General features: G+C 48.9%; 1 protein-coding gene across 1 annotated transcript in view; it reads left to right on the top strand.

The window, feature by feature from the left end:
* LOC138299184 (E3 ubiquitin-protein ligase TRIM39-like) overlaps positions 1-22,542 on the top strand; it is a 113,617-nt gene extending 91,075 nt beyond the window's left edge. The window contains exon 8 of the mRNA XM_069237279.1: positions 20,997-22,542. Coding sequence (XP_069093380.1) covers positions 20,997-21,544 — 548 coding nt within the window. The 3' untranslated portion in view covers positions 21,545-22,542. The remainder of the gene's footprint in view (positions 1-20,996) is intronic.
* The last annotated feature ends 1,382 nt before the right edge of the window (positions 22,543-23,924 follow it).

The following is a 23,924-nucleotide window of genomic DNA, read 5'->3' as shown; positions in this document are numbered from 1 at the left end:
TACCCTGATTTGGATGGGAGCTTGAGGACATCACAGCAGACACAAGGGGGTGAGTATCAGCACATTCTGCTATCTTTCTGCGCAGTGGAGGCGTCTGGGTGGGGGAGGAGGGTTGTGGGTGACATTAGGCCAGGGCGCTTTCTGTAGTGTAGTCCTCTCCTTTAGGCATGGCCCTGTGCTCCCGGACCCCACCTCTGTAGGGTGACAAGTACAGCTATCGATGGTCCAGCATCACACATGTGCGCGTTTGTCGTCTCTAGACCTGTTGTCCTAGTCAGAAGTACTGAGTAGTGTACCCCGAATGCGCGGCTTAGTGCATGAGGCTCCTGTGTCTGTCCTCTCCGCCAACGGTGTTGACATTGCATGCACTCAACCTGGTCTTCGTTTTTCCCCCCCCACTCGTCTTCTTCATCTTCTTGTGCATGTGTGCATTAGCATCATCAGGCGGAGGAGATTTGGCATCGGAGCATGAGGGAGCTGCAAGTCACAAGGCCCCAGTGGGCCCAGGAACAGACACCGAGGGCACCAGTGATCCGGAGGGCGAGGGGAGCACCACAACGGGGACCGGTGGTGAGACCAGCGACACCGACACGTCCTCGGATGGGAGCTCCCTAGCGGTGGCGGCAACATCCTGGCCCCCCGCCTCTACAGGTACAGCCGCCACCCAGCGCACCAGCCCCGCCCTCCCAGCAGCCCCTCAGCCTACGCTCCGTGCCCGCTCGCCCAGGAAGGCGGGCGTCTCCTTCGCCCCAGGCACCTCAGCCCCTGCCCCTGCCCCTGTCACCCCTGCTGCCCTCAGTGCGGAGGTCATTGACATCCTGAGGACGCTCATTGTTGGGCAGACTACCCTTTTGAATGCCATCCAGGGGGTAGAAAGGGAGGTTCATCAGAGCAATGCCTACCTGGAGGGCATTCATTCGGGTCAGGCTGCCCATCAACGATCGTTTAATGCTCTGGCCTCAGCACTGACGGCAGCCATTGTCCCTGTTTCCAGCCTCCCTCTTCTTACTGCCTCCAGCCTGTCTCTGTCTCCTGTTCCGCAGCCTATCCCATCCACACCATCAGACCAGCCTGCACACACCTCAACACCCAAGGGCAGCTCATCCAGACACAAGCACCACAGAACCCACAAGCATTCACCCAAGCAACACCCAGATGCAGACATTCCAACAGTCACTACCACCTCTGTGTCCCCCTCCTCCTCGTCTCCCTCCTCCCTCCCTGTGACGTCTACACTGACACCTGCATGCACACCACCATCAGCCAGTGCTTCCATCACCAGCACACCCTCACCACACCTTCCATCACCAGCACACCCACCAGCACCTGCACCCAAAGACAGCACACCTGACTCTCCTACAACCACATCCTCTTCCTCCACTCCCATCACCACTTCTCCTACCCTTTACCTTGGTCCTAAAAAAGTTTTCCTCGCTAATCTTAACCTCTTTCCACCCCCTCGATCTACAAAGAGTCCCAAGAGCACCTCAGCCACCACCAGCCCAGCTTCGAGTGTCACTGTGGTGCATGGGTTCTGGAGTCCACCCTTTGCCAGCAGTGACACTTCGATCAGCAGCAAGGACACATCCAGCCCCCCCCCAGGCAAGAGGACCAGGAAAGTAAAGGGCCGCCATGAGAGGACTGACATGGCTGCCCCCAAGGAGCAAAGTTCGCCCACTTCACCAGCCACAACATCTAGGGGAGGGCAAGGGCCCGAGAGCCCCATCTAAGGAGCGAAAGGGCAGCAGGGCGGAGAAGTCAGCCAGCAGGAGCGCGGAGCAGGTGGGCCCCACAAGCCCCATCCCGGGTGTTAGGGAGGACACCAAAGGGCCCAGGACTCCGTCACCGAAGGGTCCAGCAACATCACGGTCGGAGGGCGACTGAGCAGGGAGTCCAGGCCAGGTCATGGCTCCCTTGACTTACTGGATGAGCACCGCTGAACAGGGCCCCGCCGTGAAGATAGGTACCGCTGAACAGGGCCCCGCCGTGCAGAAGAGCACCGCTGAACAGGGCCCCGCCGTGAAGATAGGCACCGCTGAACAGGGCCCCGCCGTGCAGAAGAGCACCGCTGAACAGGGCCCCGCCGTGAAGATAGGCACCGCTGAACAGGGCCCCGCCGTGAAGATAGGCACCGCTGAAGAGGGCCCCGCCGTGCAGAAGAGCACCGCTGAACAGGGCCCCGCCGTGCAGAAGAGCACCGCTGAACAGGGCCCCGCCGTGAAGATAGGCACCGCTGAACAGGGCCCCGCCGTGCAGAAGAGTACTGCTGAACAGGGCCCCGCCGTGCAGAAGAGCACTGCTGAACAGGGCCCCGCCGTGAAGATAGGCACCGCTGAACAGGGCCCCGCCGTGCAGAAGAGCACCGCTGAACAGGGCCCCGCCGTGAAGATAGGCACCGCTGAACAGGGCCCCGCCGTGCAGAAGAGCACCGCTGAACAGGGCCCCGCCGTGCAGAAGAGCACCGCTGAACAGGGCCCGCCGTCTCAAGCACCGCTCCGCTGGGCACCGCCGTCTCAAGCACCACTCCGCTGGGCACCGCCGTCCCAAGCACCACTCCGCTGGGCCCTGCCGTCTCAAGCACCGCTCCGCTGGGCACCGCCGTCTCAAGCACCACTCCGCTGGGCACCGCCGTCTCAAGCACCACTCCGCTGGGCCCCGCCGCCTCAAGCACCGCTCCGCTGGGCCCTTCCTGTCAAGCATCGCTCCGCTGGGCACCGCCGTCTCAAGCACCACTCCGCTGGGCCCCGCCGTCTCAAGCACCGCTCCGCTGGGCCCTTCCTGTCAAGCACCGCTCCTCTGGGCACCGCCGTCTCAAGCACCGCTCCGCTGGGCCCTTCCTGTCAAGCACCACTCCGCTGGGCACCGCCGTCTCAAGCACCACTCCGCTGGGCCCCGCCGTCTCAAGCACCGCTCCGCTGGGCCCTTCCTGTCAAGCACCGCTCCGCTGGGCCCTTCCTGTCAGGCACCGCTCCGCTGGGCACCGCCGTCTCAAGCACCGCTCCGCTGGGCCCTTCCTGTCAAGCACTGCTCCGCTGGGCACCGCCGTCTCAAGCACCGCTCCGCTGGGCACCGCCGTCTCAAGCACCGCTCCGCTGGGCCCTTCCTGTCAAGCACCGCTCCGCTGGGCACCGCCGTCTCAAGCACCGCTCCGCTGGGCCCTTTCTGTCAAGCACCACTCCGCTGGGCACTGCCGTCTCAAGCACCACTCCGCTGGGCCCCGCCGTCTCAAGCACCACTCCGCTGGGCCCCGCCGTCTCAAGCACCGCTCCGCTGGGCCCTTCCTGTCAAGCACCGCTCCTCTGGGCACCGCCGTCTCAAGCACCGCTCCGCTGGGCCCTTCCTGTCAAGCACCACTCCGCTGGGCACCGCCGTCTCAAGCACCACTCCGCTGGGCCCCGCCGTCTCAAGCACCGCTCCGCTGGGCCCTTCCTGTCAAGCACCGCTCCGCTGGGCCCTTCCTGTCAGGCACCGCTCCGCTGGGCACCGCCGTCTCAAGCACCGCTCCGCTGGGCCCTTCCTGTCAAGCACTGCTCCGCTGGGCACCGCCGTCTCAAGCACCGCTCCGCTGGGCACCGCCGTCTCAAGCACCGCTCCGCTGGGCCCTTCCTGTCAAGCACCGCTCCGCTGGGCACCGCCGTCTCAAGCACCGCTCCGCTGGGCCCTTTCTGTCAAGCACCACTCCGCTGGGCACTGCCGTCTCAAGCACCACTCCGCTGGGCCCCGCCGTCTCAAGCACCGCTCCGCTGGGCCCTTCCTGTCAAGCACCGCTCCGCTGGGCCCTTCCTGTCAGGCACCGCTCCGCTGGGCACCGCCGTCTCAAGCACCGCTCCGCTGAGCCCTTCCTGTCAAGCACCGCTCCGCTGGGCACCGCCGTCTCAAGCACCGCTCCACTGGGCCCCGCCGTCTCAAGCACCGCTCCGCTGGGCCCTTCTTGTCAAGCACTGTTAACGGTTCACTGTGCCCACCATGCCTCCTCCTTGACCTGTGGAGACTGTAATCCACCTGATGGACTGTGGCTTTGCACTCCCCAGGATGGCACGGTGGGCAAGCCACCCACTGTAGAGACTTGAGAGACTGTGGCTTTGCACTCCCCAGGATGGCACGGTGGGCAAGCCACCCACTGTAGAGACTTGAGAGACTGTGGCTTTGCACTCCCCAGGATGTGACAGTGGGCAAGCCACCCACTGTAGAGACTTGAGAGACTGTGGCTTTGCACTCCCCAGGATGGCACAGTGGGCAAGCCACCCACTGTAGAGACTTGAGAGACTGTGGCTTTGCACTCCCCAGGATGTGACAGTGGGCAACCCACCCACTGTAGAGACTTGAGAGACTGTGGCTTTGCACTCCCCAGGATGGCACAGTGGGCAACCCACCCACTGTAGAGACTTGAGAGTGTGGCTTTGCACTCCCCAGGATGGCACAGTAGGCATGGTGGCCCCTTCGTGGATCTGGCGTCGTGGACTCATGTGGCTGTGGTGCCCCCCCTTCCCTTCCCCCTGAGGTGCCTGTAGTTTTGTCATCAGATGCCCCTGCAGTGTTCTCTCCAAAGGACTCAGGTCTCCTGTGTGGGCTTTGCCCTTGTGTTGTTACACTTTGGCCCACGGACACTTCGATTTTCTTTTGATGTGCAGGACTCATTGCCTCGGTTATCCATTGCACTGTATATATAATTATTTTGGTATTGTTTTTTGCCGAGTTGACCAATACTTTTCAAAGCCTTTATTGTACATAAATATTTTGGTAATTTTAATGATGTCTTTGCATTTTTCCGGGGGGTTTGGGTGGTATCACTGTGACTTGTTGCTCTGCATTGGTGTGTACATAGTTTGGGGGGGTGGGGCTCGCATATGTGTGTGCGCGTAACCTTTCCTCCTTCCCCCTCCCGTGTGTCGTAGGTGCAGTACTCACCGTTGTCGTCTGCGCCGGAGTTCGTACTCGTGGTAGATGAGCAGGTAGACGAGAGCAGGTAGGATGTTTAATTCGGGTTCCATGCTGTCCTCCTTCCTCGTGGAGTGCGTAGAGGTGAGCGTTTTCCCGTTCGTGGTCTGTTTCCGCCGTGTTTTTATCGGCGGTGCTCCCGCCCCGGAAAAGATGGCGGATTGGTGAGTTATGATAGTGTGGGCGGTACATTGTCTGCCGCCTGGCTGTTGGCGGTGACCGCCGCGCTGTTTGTCTGTACCGCCGTGGCGGTCGGAGTGTTAAGTTGGCGGGCTGTGTTGGCGGTTCCCGCCAGGGTCAGAATACCATTTTTTTGACCGCCAGCCTGTTGGCGGGTTGGCCGCCGCTTTATCACCGACCGCCAGGGTTAAAATCACCCCCTTAGTCACCTACAGACGAAAGTACTGTCATCCTGAGACCAGCAGTCTTGCTCAGAGCAAGAGTCCAAACTACGACAGAGTCACTGAAATGGAGCACAGGTGAACTCTACTGAGGATGGTCCGCATACTTTGGATAGAAGGGTTCAGACATTCACTCAAGAACTTAAAGCTACACATTTCAGAATGGAATATCAAGAAAGGAAAACTCATAGGAATAATATCTATAGTACGTGGCAAAGGTGATTTGGACCTGATGCGAACTTTGTCCGATATATTCCTGTTGAATAAACCCTCAGGTCACTGGGTCCCAAGACAATGTCTAGAGACACTCTCGTACCCATCATTGCAAAGATTTGGCACTATAGAGACTGTGGATAGATTCTGAGGTCTGCTTGAGAGTTTGGAGGCTTGGTCTACGTCAGTCTTAAAGTATAATTATTTCATGATTGCTGTGCAGACTGCGCACAGGCACTTTGGATATGTTAAAGTGGTAGTAGGAGCCAAAACCACCTCATATGGCATGCCGCAAACAGCAAATCTTAATAAAATAGAGGCAATCGGATCACGTTTTTTACTCATGTGGCTAATTCCCACGCCTTTGCAGAGCAGTTGAAGTTAAGGGACTGGTAACTGCTCCTGGGCTGTATTTTCATCGTTTCAACCTGATTCAGACATTTTTGCTGTCACCTCAGTTGATAACGAACATGTCAGTGGCTACATTGGTCTGACTTTTTAGCAGAGATCATCTCAGTTACCAGGTGACGGAAGGATGCAGTGACCCACTCTTATTAGAGGGGCTGCCACAATGTTGTTTCTGGGCTGATCCATGATAGCGATAAGACCTCTCTCAAGTGGTTGGGAAGTTTCTTGTCATCCATTTGCACAGGAAGTGGCACCACTGCATTTCCCATCAACCATCTACACAGGAAGTGACATCACTAGATTGCACAGAAAACAAAATATTCCCCTAGCTCAGAATTAAAACCACAAGGTATTAGAACCACAAGGTATCACTCTTGCCACAGTCTATACCCTCACATAGATACTAACATACAACACTCATAAATACCTATATATATATATGTTCGATGGCATGTGTAGCTGCAGATACACATGCTTTGCACATCCCGCCATCTAGTGTTGGGCTCGGAGTGTTACAAGTTGTTTTTCTTCGAAGAAGTCTTTTCGAGTCACGAGATCGAGGGACTCGTCCCCTTTCAGCTCCATTGCGCATGGGCGTCGAGTCCATCTTAGATTGTTTTCTTTCCGCCTTCGTGTTCGGACGTGTTCCTTTTCGCTCTGCGTTTCGGTTCGGAAAGTTAGTGAAAATCTCGGAAAATTCGATGGTATTGTTTGCGTTCGGTACCGAGTTAGTTATAACAGATCGACACCGAATTTGGAAGAGCTCCGGTGGCCCTTCGGGGTTTTCGATTCCCCGGCGGGGCCTGGTCGGCCCGACCACGTGCGTCTTCAAGGCTAATGGAACGGACCCCATTCCGCTTCTGCCCCGAATGTCACAACAAGTATCCTTATACAGATCAGCATCTGGTCTGTAATTTGTGTTTGTCTCCAGAACACAAGGAGGATACTTGTGAGGCCTGTCGAGCGTTTCGGTCCAGAAAGACCTTAAGGGACCGGAGAGCAAGAAGACTACAGATGGCGTCGGTGCCGACAGGACAAAAAAACAGATGGAAGAAGAGGAGGAAGCCTTCTCCATCGAGGATTCGGACTCGGAAGAGGTCGATCCTGAACAGACGCCGAAAACCGTGAGTAAGACGTCGATACACAAAACTCACGCATAGACCACAAAAGCCCAGGGGACGCCACCGCCGGCAGGCCATGGCTTAACCCGAAAAATAGGTGACCGAGCCAAAGAGCAAAAAAGTGGCGTCAGAGCCGAAAAAAGCAGCTGAAAAGGTTTTGGTACCGAAACATCCGGCCTCAGAACCGAAAACAAGTTCCTACACAGAGGAACAAGGCCTGTCCTCACAAATGCAAACACATAGATTTGGACAGGAACTAGAGTCAATGGAGCCAGATTACACCCAAAGAAGGCTCCACATCTAAAAAGAAACAGGGAAGATCAGTACTCTCCCTCCGATTCGGCTGAAACGAAAACTTGCCTTCCAAGAGAAAGACAAGCAGCCACAGGCAAAGGTGGCTAAACAAGTAACTCCGCCACCATCTCCACAATGCTCTCCACAGCCATCATCGGTAGCCACTCCACCAATGATGCAATCCCCAACTCATACAGGGATGAGTCAGGATGATCCAGACGCGTGGGATCTTTATGATGCGCCAGCGTCAGATAACAGTCCCGACTGTTATCCAGCCAGACCGTCACCACCTCAGGACTCTACCGCCTACACACAGGTGGTGTCAAGGTAAGCGGTGTTTCATTATGTTAGCCTGGATACAGAGCCAATTGAAGACGACTTTCTATTTAACACACTGTCGTCCACACATAGCCAGTACCAGAGCCTCCCCATGCTACCTGGAATGCTAAAACACTCCAAACAAGTGTTTGAAGAGCCCGTCAAAGGAAGGGCAATAACTCCAATGGTGGAGAAAAAATATAAACCGCCACCAACAGACCCTCTGTACATCACACAACAGTTAACACCAGACTCTGTGGTAGTAGGTGCAGCACGCAAGAGGGCGAACTTGCACACCTCAGGAAATGCACCACATCTAGACAAAGAGAGTCGTAAGTTCGATGCGGCTGGGAAAAGAGTGGCGGCACAAGCAGCCAAACAATGGCGCATTGCCAATTCACAAGCCTTGTTGGCGAGATATGACAGGGCTCATTGGGACGAAATGCAACATTTTATAGAACATTTGCCCAAGGAGTTCCAAAAAAGAGCGCAACAAGTGGTAGAGGAAGGACAGAGTATCTCGAACAATCAGATACGGTCAGCAATGGATACATCAGACACAGCTGCTAGGACTGTCAATACAGCAGTAACAATAAGGAGACATGCATGGCTGAGTACATCTGGATTCAAGCCGGAAATACAACAAGCCGTGCTGAATATGACATTTAACGTACAGCAGTTGTTTGGGCCGGAGGTGGACACTGCTATCGAAAAACTTAAAAAAGACACTGATACGGCCAAAGCCATGGGCGCACTCTACTACCCACAGAGCAGAGGCACATTTCGAAGATCACAATTTCGAGGGGGGTTTCGAGGACAAAGCACTAACCCCACAACCCCACAAACAAGGCCTACTTATCAGAGCCAATACCAGCGGGGAACTTTTCGGGGACAATATAGAGGGGGACAATTCCCAAAGAGTAGAGGGAAGTTCCAAAGTCCCAAAACTCCACAAAACAAACAGTGACTTACATGTCACAAATTCCCAACACACAACACCAGTGGGGGGGGAGACTAACCAAGTTCTACAAAAACTGGGAGGAAATAACAACTTACACGTGGGTCCTAGCCATTATCCAGCATGGTTATTGCATAGAATTTCTAGAATTCCCTCCAAATGTCCCACCGAAAACACACAACATGTCAAAACAACACAGATCTTCTACAACTAGAAGTTCAAGCGTTGTTGCAAAAAGATGCAATAGAGTTAGTACCAATTCATCAGAGAGGAAGAGGAGTCTACTCACTGTACTTTCTCATACCCAAAAAAGACAAAACTCTAAGACCTATATTAGATCTCAGAACATTAAATATCTACATCAAATCAGATCACTTTCACATGGTGACACTGCAGGACGTAATCCCATTGCTCAAACAGCAAGACTACATGACAACACTAGACCTAAAGGATGCGTACTTCCATATACCGATACATCCTTCACACAGAAAGTACTTAAGGTTTGTATTCCAAGGGGTACATTACCAATTCAAAGTGTTGCCATTCGGGATAACAACTGCGCCAAGAGTTTTTACAAAATGCCTGGCAGTAGTGGCTGCTCATATCAGAAGACAGCAAATACATGTGTTCCCGTACCTAGACGATTGGTTAATAAAAACCAACACGCAGGAACGGTGCTCACAACACCCAAAGTATGTCATAGAAACCCTTCACAAACTAGGTTTCTCACTCAACTACAACAAGTCACACCTTCAGCTGTGTCAAGTACAACAATACTTAGGAGCAACAATCAACACAACAAAGGGGATTGCCACTCCAAGTCCACAAAGGGTACAAGCATTTCACAATGTAATACAGGCCATGCACCCAAAACAAAAGGTACAGGTCAAGATAGTGATGAAACTATTAGGCATGATGTCCTCATGCATAGCCATTGTCCCAAATGCAAGATTGCACATGCGGCCCTTACAACAGTGCCTAGCATCACAATGGTCACAGGCACAGGGTCAACTTCAAGATCTAGTGTTGATAGACCGCCAAACATACACCTCGCTTCAATGGTGGAACACTATAAATTTAAACAAAGGGTGGCCTTTCCAAGACCCAGTGCCTCAATACGTAATAACAACGGATGCCTCCATGATGGGGTGGGGAGCACACCTCAACCAACACAGCATCCGAGGACAATGAGACACTCAACAGAGACAGTTTCACATAAATCACTTAGAATTACTGGCAGTATTTCTAGCGTTGAAAGCTTTTCAACCTATAATAACACACAAACACATTCTTGTAAAAACAGACAACATGACAACAATGTATTATCTGAACAATCAGGGAGGAACACACTCAACACAGTTGTGTCTCCTGGCACAGAAAATTTGGCATTGGGTGATTCACAACCACATTCGCCTAATAGCGCAGTTCATTCCAGGAATTCAGAACCAGTTAGCAGACAATCTCTTTCGGGATCACCAACAGATCCACGAATGGGAGATTCAACCCCAAATACTAAACACTTACTTCCAAAGATGGGGAACACCACAAATAGATCTATTTGCAACAAAAGAAAACGCAAAATGCCAAAACTTCGCATCCAGGTACGTACAGGATCAGTCTCAGGGCAATGCGTTATGGATGAGTTGGTCAGGGATATTTGCATACGCTTTTCCCCCTCTCCCACTCCTTCCATATCTAGTAAACAAATTGAGTCAAAACAAACTCAAACTCATACTAATAGCACCAATTTGGGCAATACAACCCTGGTATACAACACTACTAGACCTTTCAGTAGTGCCTCATGTCAAACTGCCAAACAGACCAGATCTGTTAACTCAACACAAACAACAGATCAGACACCCAAATCCAGCATCACTGAATCTAGCAATTTGGCTCCTGAAATCTTAGAATTCAGACGTCTAGACCTTTCACATGAATGTATGGAGGTCATAAAACAAGCTAGAAAACCTACAACAAGACATTGCTATGCAAATAAATGGAAACGATTTGTTTATTACTGCCATAGTAATCAAATTCAACCCTTACACGCGTCTGCTAAAGACATCGTAAGCTACTTACTGCATTTACAAAAGTCAAAGCTAGCTTTTTCATCCATTAAAATACATCTCACAGCAATTTCAGCTTATCTGCAAATTACGCACTCAACTTCACTCTTTAGGATCCCAGTCATAAAGGCTTTTATGGAGGGCCTAAAAAGAATTATCCCACCAAGAACACCACCAGTTCCTTTGTGGAACCTCAACATTGTCTTAACACAGCTCATGGGTCCACCGTTTGAACCCATGCACTCATGTGAGATACAATACTTAACATGGAAAGTAGCGTTTCTCATTGCCATCACATCTCTAAGAAGAGTAAGTGAAATACAGTCATTTACCATACAAGAACCCTTTATTCAGATACACAAGTATAAAGTAGTTTTACGAACTAATCCAAAGTTCTTACCAAAAGTTATTTCACCGTTTCACTTAAATCAAACAGTAAAACTACCAGTGTTCTTTCCAGAACCAGATTCTGTAGCTGAAAGAGCACTACATACATTAGACATCAAAAGAGCTTTAATGTACTACATTGATAGAACAAAACAAATATGGAGAACAAAACAACTGTTCGTTGCTTTTCAAAAACCTCATACAGGGAATCCAATATCCAAACAAGGCATTGCCAGATGGATAGTTAAATGTATTCAAACCTGTTATCTCAAAGCAAAAAGAGAACTGCCTATAACACCAAAGGCACATTCAACTAGGAAGAAAGGTGCTACTATGGCCTTTCTAGGAAACATTCCAATGACTGAAATATGCAAGCCAGCCACATGGTCTACGCCTCATACGTTTACCAAACATCACTGCGTGGATGTGTTAACAACACAGTAGGACAAGCAGTACTACGAAATTTATTTCAAACAACTTCAACTCCTACAGGCTGAGCCACCGCTTTTGGGGAGATAACTGCTTACTAGTCTATGCAAAGCATGTGTATCTGCAGCTACACATGCCATCGAATGGAAAATGTCACTTACCCAGTGTACATCTTTTCGTGGCATGAGACGCTGCAGATTCACATGCGCCCCCCGCCTCCCCGGGAGCCTGTAGCCGTTTCGAAGTTGATCTTGAACATTTGTAAATTTGCAAATATATCACTTTAAACCACATTATGTACATACATATTTACTCCATTGCATGGGCACTATTACTATAATACACAACTCCTACCTCACCCTCTGAGGGGAAAACAATCTAAGATGGAGTCGACGCCCATGCGCAATGGAGCCGAAAGGGGAGGAGTCCCTCGATCTCGTGACTCGAAAAGACTTCTTCCAAGAAAAACAACTTGTAACACTCCGAGCCCAACACTAGATGGCGGGATGTGCAAAGCATGTGAATCTGCAGCGTCTCATGCCACGAACAGATGTACACTGGGTAAGTGACATTTTCCATATATATATATATATATATATACACACACACACACACACTGAAAAGACCTATAAACATAAACGACCACATATAAATAAAATAATGAGATATTTATGAGACAATAAAATCAGTCTTTAAATAAAAAAGTGCTTCTATTATTCTTGTCACTAGGTTTCCATAAATTGCATCAATTGATTATAAGGACCACCAGTGCACTGTAGATTGTGCCTTCGATTCTCATTGGCACGTTTCATTGTAAACAATTTATTAAAACCACCTTCTTCAAGACAATTTATGGATATCTCCTCCCCAATACAATCTCTTATGGAATCAACTGATAATACAGTGGTCAATAATACTGTATATCATTGGTACACTTCTGCCTAATTGGTATAAGTATTCCATTACAGTTCAAGGAACATCTCTGCTTACATCAGGTGTGAACCTCCAAACAATCATTCAAGGGTTCATTATTTATGGGGACCACTGTGTTTCCTCCAGGTGGATATACAAAACTGAGTCGTGTCCCAGCCCTTTTAAACAAAATACACGCCGGGTATTGCAGAAGGTCAGAGTGTTCTCCATTCCCCTCGTGGTGTTCGATTCTTTCTTTCATGTCCATCTCTAGTAACAGTAAGATGCATTTTTTATCATCCATCTGCACAAGATGTGACATCGCTCCTGCGTTCTCTCTAATTCGAATTCAGTAGACTTTCTCGTCTGCCAACCTCAGCCTTAAGGAACAGATTGGCAATAAACAGACCGCCTGGTACCACCTGTTTTCTAATGAAAGGGCCTCCTCTCACTTAGCAGACCTTTACAAAGACAACTCATATGGGTAATAGTTTCTTTTCCAATTCTACACAGCCTACACAAAATGTTGTTCGAGTCCCATAGCCAAGGAACCTCATGAGCCTGACCTGGTAGGAGACCAAAACGATGTCTAATAAATAAGCCCTTTTCCTTCCTTGTCCATCCGTTCTTCAGGTATGGCTGAGGTTTAAGGATTTTATACTCATTTATAACTATCCATGAATTTGGACCTGGCTGAAAAAGGACCCCTTATCAGTTATTAGACAGATTTTCATATTGTGTGGCTAATAACTTTTTAAAAGCATCATAAGGGAGACTTCTTTCCCAGATATATCTTGGCTGTGTCCTGTGATCAATCAGTAATATCCATCAGGGCCTATCTGAGAATGTTAAGGAGCATTATACCATGATTCTGGAGGTGCGGCTTGTGGGGTTGTTTAAGGTGCAAACTTCCCTCCTAAGATGATTTTTATGCTGTGCTGCGAATAATGCTAAAGGGCGTACATCTATGGTCTGGCTTCGGGCCCCTATGCTTGAGTTCTCCGACTGCTTGAAAGACGTGACCTACCTGAAAGAAGTTGAAGAAGCTTATTGTATTGCTGATTACTTAGTTTGTAAGGCACTTCTAAAGAGCAACTCAGATCGCAACACCGATCCCATGTGACCCCACTGAAGGTTGCCCAACTAGATATGATACATACGAATAATCAATTTAGACCTATGTTTATTCTTTTTAAGGTCTTGCATTATGGTGTAAATTATGTACTGGAATATTTTTATGGCATTGTTTTTGGAAATCATATAGTTTGAAAAAGAAGATATAAATTCATGAAATTTGCACTCCAACAAGAAAATGTTTTATTCCCTCTGAAGAAAAAAGAGTGAAGGTCATAGTTTCCATAGAAACAAAACTGCATCAGAGTTTGTCCTCCAAAAATTATGTCTTAACATATGAAGAATATATGCTGTTTTGTCAAGTCTAGAACTGATTAAAACCCACCATTCTTCATATAAACCAGAGGTGAAATGCAAAGAAATTGTTAAATTTTTCCAGCAGAAAATTGTCACTCCATATCCCCTGTCACAAACACCTTCTTATGCAGCTTCACAGAACATCCTTGTCCAACTGGTGGCCTTTAAATGGAATACCATAATCATCTCAAACTGTCAAACCATCAGCTGATCCCTTTCCAGATATAGTCGTCAAAGGCATAAGTAATTATCTGGACCCTTTCTAGACACATTCCCGACTGTTATAAAGCAGGTTAATTGAATCTCTATTAACAGTAATTCTGAAAACCAGAGTATCTAAAAAGTGTTATACGGTGCCAGGGCTTGCTGAAGCCTGGGAGAGTTTCATAGCCACTCAACTAATTTGAATCATATTTGAAAATAACCTGTGTACGAGTGTTTGTCTGACATATGACCAGGTTACAGTAAAGTAACTAGTTCATGATGCCTTCTATATATTTGAGCGGTGGCTCATGTTTATTGTTCTTCTTAGATATGCTGCAGCTTTGTTATGGTCAATCATAAGCCTCTACTTGAACACTAATAGATTTTATATGTTTATGTAGTACCATCTTCAGTTTTTTCTCCTCTTCTTGGATGAATCTATAACAGAACCTAAACGTTAGCCTCTTTCTTGGGCCGTTTCTCTCACAAATGTTCCTCAAGGTTTTATTTTTGGCATTATCCTGCAGGAATATCATACCACTAATGTGCCAATGACACAGAATTATACGTTAAGCTCCTCGTTCCTCTGCATAACAAATGTATACTTACTTGTCTACTCTTTCCAACTGCCTCTCCACCTTGAACTTTAAATGCCAAATCATCACATGTATGCTAATTTCTGATAAAAGGTTATCATCTTGATAGGTGGGTGATAATGGAACAGCTACTAAAAACTTTTGGATATTCTCCCCTCCCACCTTTCACATTCCCTGCATCACTTCTAGGCCAGGGGATGCTTGTTTTCATGATGGCAGAGCCACTACCTCCTGTGCTGGGAAAACCCTTTTAGCAGAGGCACTGCTGATGGACATGTAGTCAGAAGGATTGATCTAACAAAGACTGGCGCTATCACACACTACATAAGGCCACACCTACTCGTTCTACTAGCCAAACAAAGGTGACTGACACATTGTTGTGCTCCTTGTATATGAAAGTCTCTTCGCTGTGTGAAAGATGCTGATACCTTGTGACACATGTTGGCACCATGTAAGGTGGCTGGTCTGTAATCACTGAGGTCAGTGAGAGGTCTTTCTAAATGCACATATATTGTGTTGACAACAGAAAAAAAATGTTTTTTTGTTCTCCAAAGAATTTTTATTGGTTTTGGTAGCAAGTACATACACATTATTCAGTTACAATGTAACCTTCTCCTCTACAAAGGGTCATTAGCCAAGCGCGATGTCTCCCACATTTCTAGCCTTCCACTATGTGTCCCACCCATATCCCTCACAGTTGAGTTGTGTGAACTGAAGTTTTGCCCCAGTAATCCTAGGTCCCTGTCCCTAGTGAGTCTACCTGGAAAACTCCTGCCTGAATTACCTCAGACTTGCCAATATGCCTGTCACACTTCCCGTTTGTGATGTTTGCGTGAACAGCTTCTCGCTTGCTATCCCTCTTGTTCCTTGAAAGGACTGTGGTCCATTCCCCTTGCCCAGTCTTGAATGGTATTGAATGGTTGGGGTCTCCCTAGAGCTCTGCCGGTTGGCTGTGTTGTGGTTCGCCACCATACATCCAATTCCCAACAGCAGTCGTTCTCTCCAAGGACCGCCCTGTTTGACCAGTCCCAGCAGTGCCAGTTTAGGGGGTAGGGGGCACCTGCCTGCCCAAGGCCAGTCCTCATTGCCTGCCAATTTTTATTATTATTATTATTATAATATTATGTGACCCTAGGGACTTTTCCAGATCAAATGGCAGAAGATTCCCGTGTCCGAAAGGTAGCCGGGGCACCCTGGGCCCGACCGACCACTCATCTTCCATGGCCGCTCTGGGGTGTAATAAGCCCTGTGCGGATAATGCAGCTGTATAAGACGGAAAAACGCCTACCTTCACCCATTGTCTTCAAAGACACCCAGGTCTGCTTGCCATTTTTCCCTCAAGGCTGGAAACCGGATCAGGGGTGTTAACCAACAAGGAGAGAGAGGCCTGAGGCCTCATGTGCTCCGATAGGCTCTAACACATGTTAGGCCCTGAGCAGGTTAAATTAAGGGAGGGTCTCTGTGTGGCCACTGAGGGACTAACATGCAACGCAGCTGCAAAAACCTATAAAACTAGGAATTGTGAAACTCCTGTTCTCCCCTAAGATTGTATGAGGGGTCCCGCCCATACATTCCCCAGCTTGGATATCCCTATAATATCCTATTTCCTGAAATCGCAGGACCTGCTCAGGAACCCCCAACCAGTCTCCCACCCATAGTGGCATCTACTGGGGAGTGGTGTGATATACCATCTAATATGTTGCATCGCATCTCGCTACACCCTGATCGTCTCTTCGGGCAGGTCATGTGTCACCCTGGCAGTGTATAAGTGGTGATGTGCCCCCTTCTCCCTAAATTCCTCGAATTCTAGCTGATGCACTGGGTCAACTCAGTTGCCGAAGAGCCAGTCATTTATTATCAGGAGATGAGCTGCTCAGTAGTAGAGCACCAGAAAAAACAAGCATTGGCAAAGCCAACAGGTCTCACCTATTGTTATTAGCTTTGTCAATGTGTTTTGCCATGTTGTACACCAGTGTGGCTGCTGTTCAGTGTGGCTAAAAGTTAGTGGCATGGAGAGTCAGAGTTGAGTGGGGGAGTAAAGTCCCGTAGAGTGGATTTGTTGGAATGTCATGGAGTGGAGGAGTAGAGTGTCGTAGAGTTGAGTAGAGGGAAGTAGCATTCAGTGGCTCAGTGACACAGAGTGTAGTAGAGTGGGGAGGAATAGGGTGGAGTGGGTTGGAGTGGATTGAGGTAGCGTGGTGGATTGGAGTAGAGTCGATTGAATTGGGGTAGAGTCGGAGGATTGAGTGGAGTGAAGTGGATTGGATTGCATTGGAGTGAGGTGGATTACATTGGGGTGAGGTGGATGGGATTGGGGTGGGTGGTTTGGATTGGAGTGATTGGGGTGGGGTGCATGGGATTGGGGTGGGGTGGATAGGATTCACTGGAGAGGGGTTGATTGACTGGAGTGGGGTGGAACGGATCAAAATGGGATGAGGTGGATGGGATTGGGGTGGATTAGATTGGATTGTGGTGGCTAATTTGGATTGGAGTGAAAGGGCTGAGGTGGATTGGATTCACTGGAGTGGGGTGGATTGGACTAGAGTGCGGTGGATTGGAGTGGTTTGGAGTTGGGTGGGTTGGTGTGGAGTGGGGTGGCCTGGATGGTTTGGATTGGAGTGGAGTGGGGTGGATTGTAGTAGAGTGTGGTGGATTGGAGTGATTGGGATGGAGTGGAATGGGGTAGGGTGGTTTGAGTGGGGTGTATTGAAATGGGGTGGGGTGGATTGGGGTGTGATGGGCCGCAGTGGGATGGATTGGGTCAGAGTGGGGTGGGATACAGTGGATTGGATTGGGGTGGGGTGTGTTGGATTGGATTGGAGTTGATCATATTGGAGTGGGCTGGATTGTAGTGGGGTAGAATGGATGGATTGGATTTGAGTGTTGTTGAATGGACTGGGATGGGGTGGGGTGTATTGGAGTGGAGTGGATTGGGGTGGGTCAAACTGGGGTGGATTGGAGTGGGGTGGGGTAGATTTGAGTGGAGTGGATTGCATTGAGGTGAGGTGGATTGAATTGGCGTGGGGTGAATTGGGGTGGACCACAGTGGAGTGGGATGGAGTCGACTGGAGTGAGGTTAATTCGTTTGAGTGGGTTGGATTGGATTGAGTGGGGTGGATTAGGGTAGGGTGGATTGGACTGAGCGGGGTGTATTGGGTTGGGGTGTAGTGGGTGGATTGGAGTGGGATAGACCGGACTGGTGAGGGGTGGATCAGACTGAAGTGGGGTGGATTGGACTATAGTGGCTTGCCGTGGAGTGGATTGGGGTGAGGTGTATTGGACTAGGGTGGGGTAGATTGGACTGGACAGGATTTGGGTGGATTGGATTGGTGCGGTGGATTGGATTGATGTGGGGTGGACTGGGTTGTAGTGGGGGTGGATTGTGGTGGACTAGAGTGGGGTGAATATGGATTGGGGTGAGGTGGTTTGGATTGGAGTAGGGCAGGGTGGAGTGGGGCAGGTTGGAGTGGGGCAGATTGAAATGGATTGGAGTGGGGCAGATTGTTTTGCATTTGGAGTGGGGCACATTGTCTTGAATTAGAATGGGACAGACTGAGGTGGGCGGATTGGAGTTGGACATGTTGCTTTGGATTGGAGTGGGGCAGGCTGGAGTGGAGCAGATTGTTTTGGATTGGTTTGGGGCAGATTGGGGCAGATTGTATTAGGGTGGATTGGAGTGGATTGGATTGGAATGAGATGAATTGGATTGGAGTGGGGCAGATTGTTTTGGATTTGGAGTGGGGCAGATTGATTTGGAGTGGAGCAGATTGTTTTGGATTGGAGTGGGGCGTATTTTTTTGGATTGGAGTGGGGCAGATTGTTTTGGATTGAAATGGGACAAATTGGGGTGGGCAGATTGGAGTGGGCAGGTTGCTTTTGATTGGAGTGGGGCAGGCTGGAGTGGAGCAGATTGTTTTGGATTTGGTTTGAAGCAGATTGGAGTGAGGCAGATTGTATTAGGGTGGATTGGAGTAGGGTGGATTGGGTTGGTGTGGGATGGATTGGGTTGGTGTGGGATTGATTGTTTGGGATGGGTTGAATTGGGATGAGATGGATTGGATTGGAGTGGGGCGTATTGTTTTGATTGGAGTGGGACAGATTGTTTTGGTTGGAGTGGGGCAGACAGGAGTGGGTCAGATTGTTTTGGATCGGAGTGGGGCAGATGAGATTGGGACGGATTGGAGTCAGGAGGATTGTTTTGAATTAAAGTGGGTCAGATTGGTGTGAGGTAGACTGCAGTGGGTCAGATTGTTTTGGATTGCAGTGAGGCAGATTGTTTTGGATTGCAGTGAGGCAGATTGTTTTGTATTGGAGTGCAGCAGATTGCAGTGGGGCAGATTGTTGTGGATTGAGGAAGATTGGGGTGGGGTAGTTGGGAGTGTGAAATATTGTTTTGGCTTGGAGTGGGGCAGATCTTTTTAAATTGGAGTGGGGCAGATTATTTTGGAGTAGTGCAGATTTTTTGGATCAGATTTGGGCGAATGTGAGTGGGAAGTGATTAGATTGGGGTGGGGCAGATTGGGATGGGCAGATTGGAGTGAGGCAGATTGTATTTGTATAGAGTGGAGTGGGGTGGATTGGAGTGGATAGGATTTGAGTGGGGTGGATTGGGTTGGGTTGGTGTGGGGCGAGGTGGATTGGAGTGGGGCAGATTGGAGTGGGGCGGATTGGAGGGGGGCGGATTGGAGTGGGGCGGATTGGAGTGGGGCGGATTGGAGTGGGACAGATTGTTTTGGATTGGACGGGCCAGGTTGTTTTGGATTGGAGTGGGCAGATTGTTTTGGATTAAAGTGGGGAAGATTGGAGTGGGGCAAATTGTTTTGGGTTGCAGTGAGGCAGATTGGAGTGAGGTAAATTACTTTGGATTGGAGTGCAGCAGATTGCAGTGGGGCAGATTGTTTTGGATTGTGGCAGATTGGAGTGGGGCAGATTTTTTTTAATTGGAGTGGGGCAGATTATTTTGGAGTGGTACAGATTGTTTTGGATTAGAGTGAGGGAAATTGGAGGGGGCAGATTAGATTGGAGTGGATTGACAGGATTGGAGTGGGGTGGGTTGGGTTGGATTAGATTTGGGTGAGTGGTTTGTATTGGAGTGGAGTGGATTGGTGTGGGTTAAGGTGGGGTGGATTGTAGTGGGTGGATTGGGGTGTACTGCACGATTATGTGTTAAAGCATAATTTCATAAATTACACATAATAAAGAAACAATGTTGCTTTGCAATATTTCAAACAAGATATTCGTCATCTTTTGAGAAGAGCACCCACAAATGAAAAAACAAGAAAACATAAGTGGAAAGTGAGAAAAGATGACTTGGCAAAATAAAAGAAAGTGAGCTATAAAAAATAAACTTTGCAATTTTGTTTGTCTAGCTGGCCACGGTTTTGCCAGTCACAAACCTTCTGTTTGCAGGGTGTTAGAAGTTAAAAAGAACAAAATAGTACCTCGATTAAGTAGGGAGCAGCAGGCTGGCAGTGATTAAGTTGAATCAATCAGTGCTTGGTCCCTGCTCCACAGAGAGGAATGGAAATGATCTCAGGCCTCAGTGCTACTGGGTGTAGCAGGAATCAGGTGATTGGAAGGATGGGGCCGGTTTTGCAGTGGTGGGGGATGGTTTTGATACTGGAGGCCGGTTTTGCAACAGTGAACTCGGCCCCCAGTAACAAATGCATCAGTGCTTCGCACTTCCACCCATCCCTCCAGGGCTGCTTTGGGTTACCAGTCTGGCACTGCCAGACCTGCAGTGATGAATTAAGAGGCTGCAAATAAGAGTGCCACGCAAGGAGCGACAGGCGGGCTCCAAGACCTTTACTGTACACAACAGTCTCGCAAGCGAGATGCATGCGCTAGCACATGCACTCGCAGGCTTGACCCTAAAAATGTTAGGTTAGAATGAGGAGTACTCTGCCCTGTATGGATCTCCGTGGCAGAATATTATCTGTGAGATGGTTTTCGAATTAAAGTGTTAAATATTTGGTGAAAGCAAGTAACTCAGTGCTCCTGTTCCCAAACCCCTCCGCTCAGGGGACAGCTCCCCACTCCCCTCTTGATTCAGTTGAGTTATTACATAATATGTTACTTACAACACTTACAGACTACAGTACTGCACTACAAAGTGCGTTTTGAAAAAAATGCTTTGATGATTATTATACACTCTTATGATTACTGTGATTAAAGAGGGGTGCTGCTGACATGGGGATGATGTCAGCCGAAGATTAAATAAAGCACTATTGCTGCTGCTGTGACCGGCTGAGTATCAATGATGTGTTTATTGGGGACGGGTATTTTCTGAGGTCTCATCTCTGCTTCTCTGTGTCTTGCAGCTGCGGTGACCCTGGATCCTGACACTGCTCATCGGAGCCTCATCCTGTCCGAGGACGGAAGGAGCGTCAGACACAGACACAGAGAACAGGATCTGCCCAACACGCCCCAGAGATTTACTGGATTTACTGATGTCCTGGGGACACAGAGGATGACCTCGGGGAGGCATTACTGGGAGGTGGCGGTGGAGCTGGGGTACAAGATGAGCATGACCCTGGGGGTGTGTGACGAGGCTGTGAGCAGGATGGGGGAGCTCATACCATCACCTGAGAATGGGTACTGGGCAGTGTGGCTCAGAGATGGTAAATATGAAGCTAACACCTCCCCTCCCACCCTCCTGACCCCCCGGGTGCCCCCCAGGGCTGTGGGTCTCTTCCTGGACTATGAGGCGGGCAGGCTCTCGCTGTACAATGTGGATGACCGGTCTCTGCTCTTCACCTTCTCCGGGGCCTCCTTCCCCCCCACCCTGCGGCCCTTCTTCAGTCCAGAGTTTAACTGGGAAGGGAAGAATGCGGGGGCGCTGCGGATCCTGCCGGTGACACAAGAGTGACGGCAGCTCTCAGCAGGGCCTGGTATAATGCATAGCGGCGCTCACTACTGCTCATAGCCTGCAGTCAGCACACTTGTATCCAGTGCCCTCACTACATGCAGCCATTTGTTTCTATGCATTGTTTAAGCTGCTAGAAATTCACATTAGAACAGCAGTATAGTTTCAATATGCGCCTCTGTTTGCTTTTCAGTCCTCCACTAAACTGACGAGGAGTGAAGGGTTGTTTTCAGAAGCAGTGAGGTGCAGAGCTGGTCTATCCCCTTTGTATTTGAGTTTTGCGGAGCACTCGCCAGTAAGCGCAGGATATGGCTTCCTGCTGAACCCCCACCCCACCTCAGACCCCTGAAATGTGAATCTCTCCTCGATTACGGCCTATCAGGTGCCCTGTTGTTTGAATCCCTCCCTGTTCCAGTTCAGTATCAGGGAGATCTTAAAACAGGGATAAAAATCTATTGTTATCTGGTTTTTTTAATTAGGAAATTATCTGGATACTGACTGCACCATCTCGAATGGATGCCAGTTATACATTTGTTTCCTTTTATCAGTTTTACAAAGACCAACATTTATTCTATCAATAAACATAATTGTCAGCTGGTAACATTTTGAAATCGAAATTGCATATGGAAAATCTAAATTTTCCTTTGATCAAAATGCTGTGTGATAATCTTTTCTATTGTGCCTTTACCCCTCACCTTTTGCTAAAGTCAATCTTGTAATCAGGAGTATATTTTTAGGGAGCTGGGGCATGACCCCTTAGAAAGGACAACACAAAAGGTTTCATTTAGTCAATGTATACTTATGTCACTTTGTATAAAATTCTACTTTACTTTGTGTCCATATGTTTATTACGTGCTATATCTGTTACACAAAATAGCTTTAAAGTTACTCACCCAGTCTAGGTAAATCAATGTACTGTATCTCACTGTTGTGTACAGCATTGCTGGTACAAACATTTCCTGTTAAATAAATAAATAAAATAAAATCAATAACTACCAAAAGGCTCAAATTTTATTCCTGAAATCAAGAACAGTAATTCCTGTGGTCTTACCATGACAGGCTACCAAGGAGCTATTGATCATTTGCAAAAAAAACAATATGATCCTCATTTTGTATATGACTGTCTGGACCGCCATGCCGGCGGTAGCGGTAATTACTGCCGACGGCATGGTGGTTCAGGCTGCCATATTCTGACTGTGGCCTGGTGGTGGTGGCGTATCGAGTCTAACAGGGGGCTGCTGCAAGCAGCGCTGCCCTCCAGATAATGACACCCATTCTGGCAGCTTTTTCCTGGCGTTTTATATTGCCAGTGAAAGGCTGGCGGAATGGGTGACCTGGGGGTCCCAGCACTGCCCATGCACTTGGCATGAGCAGTGCAGGGGCCCCCATGTACAGCCCCATCGCGCAGTTCACTGCCTTTGTGCAGAGCTGCAGTCAATGTTAAAGGCCCTGTTTCTCGCTGGGCCGGCGGGCGCAAACACTGTTTCCGCCCGCCGGCCCAGTGGGAAAAACATTACATGGCCGGCGGGGGTCCGTCATGCTGGCGTTCTTCTGTTGACTGCCAGCGCTGATCTCGTCGGGTTTCCCCACCGAGATCAGAATGAGGGCCTATATATGTGAAGTTTAATATACTATTTACTACCACTCTGGAGTGTGGGAATATTGATGACTCACACAAGAAGAAACTTCAACTGAGTCATGACTCTCATTATGTTCCTCTCCTCTCTAAACAATGGTAATAAAGAGCATACTACATTCTGTACATTGGCAGATATAGTTTATGACATAGACATATGGGAATCCCATATCCAGGAGATGTATGGAGCTCCAGAAATTAAGGATGAGGGCGAAAGCCAGCCCACAAAAGTAAAATTGTTGGAGCACCACTGGACACTTTTAGTTATAGGATGGAATGGTGATCAGTTGAAGCAGGACAAAAAAAGATGCCCGCTATGCACCAGCAAAAGCAATGAAGTATTAGTTATGGACCCAGAACAACTAATAAAACTATTAAAGAAACTGAAGCCACAAGGGGCTGCAGGCCCTAACGGTCTCCCAAATGCCCTTTTTAAAGTACATGTAAGTTATTGGGCCTATTACTTTGCAGAGCTTTTGGATGATCTTCTCCATACTAACTGCATTCCTGAGTCATGGAAGGGCAACATCTTTCAAACAATCTGCAAGAGTGGAAACCCAGCAGATACCAACAAATTACAGGCTTATTGCATTAATCGACTTAGAAGCTAAGATTTATGCGTCGTGTCTACTTCAGCGCTTATAAACGTAGGCAGAAGAAAATAGCGTGATTTCCTGAATACAAACAGGGTTTAGAGCAGGCATGGACACACTAACGTACCTAACAGCTTTCAGTCTCCTAGTAGAG

Source organism: Pleurodeles waltl, chromosome 6, assembly GCF_031143425.1.
Source record: "Pleurodeles waltl isolate 20211129_DDA chromosome 6, aPleWal1.hap1.20221129, whole genome shotgun sequence".
In the NCBI taxonomy this organism is placed as follows: Eukaryota; Metazoa; Chordata; class Amphibia; order Caudata; family Salamandridae; genus Pleurodeles; species Pleurodeles waltl.
The sequence above is the reverse complement of the archived record's forward strand: the minus strand, read 5'-3'. Positions and strand labels throughout refer to the sequence as shown.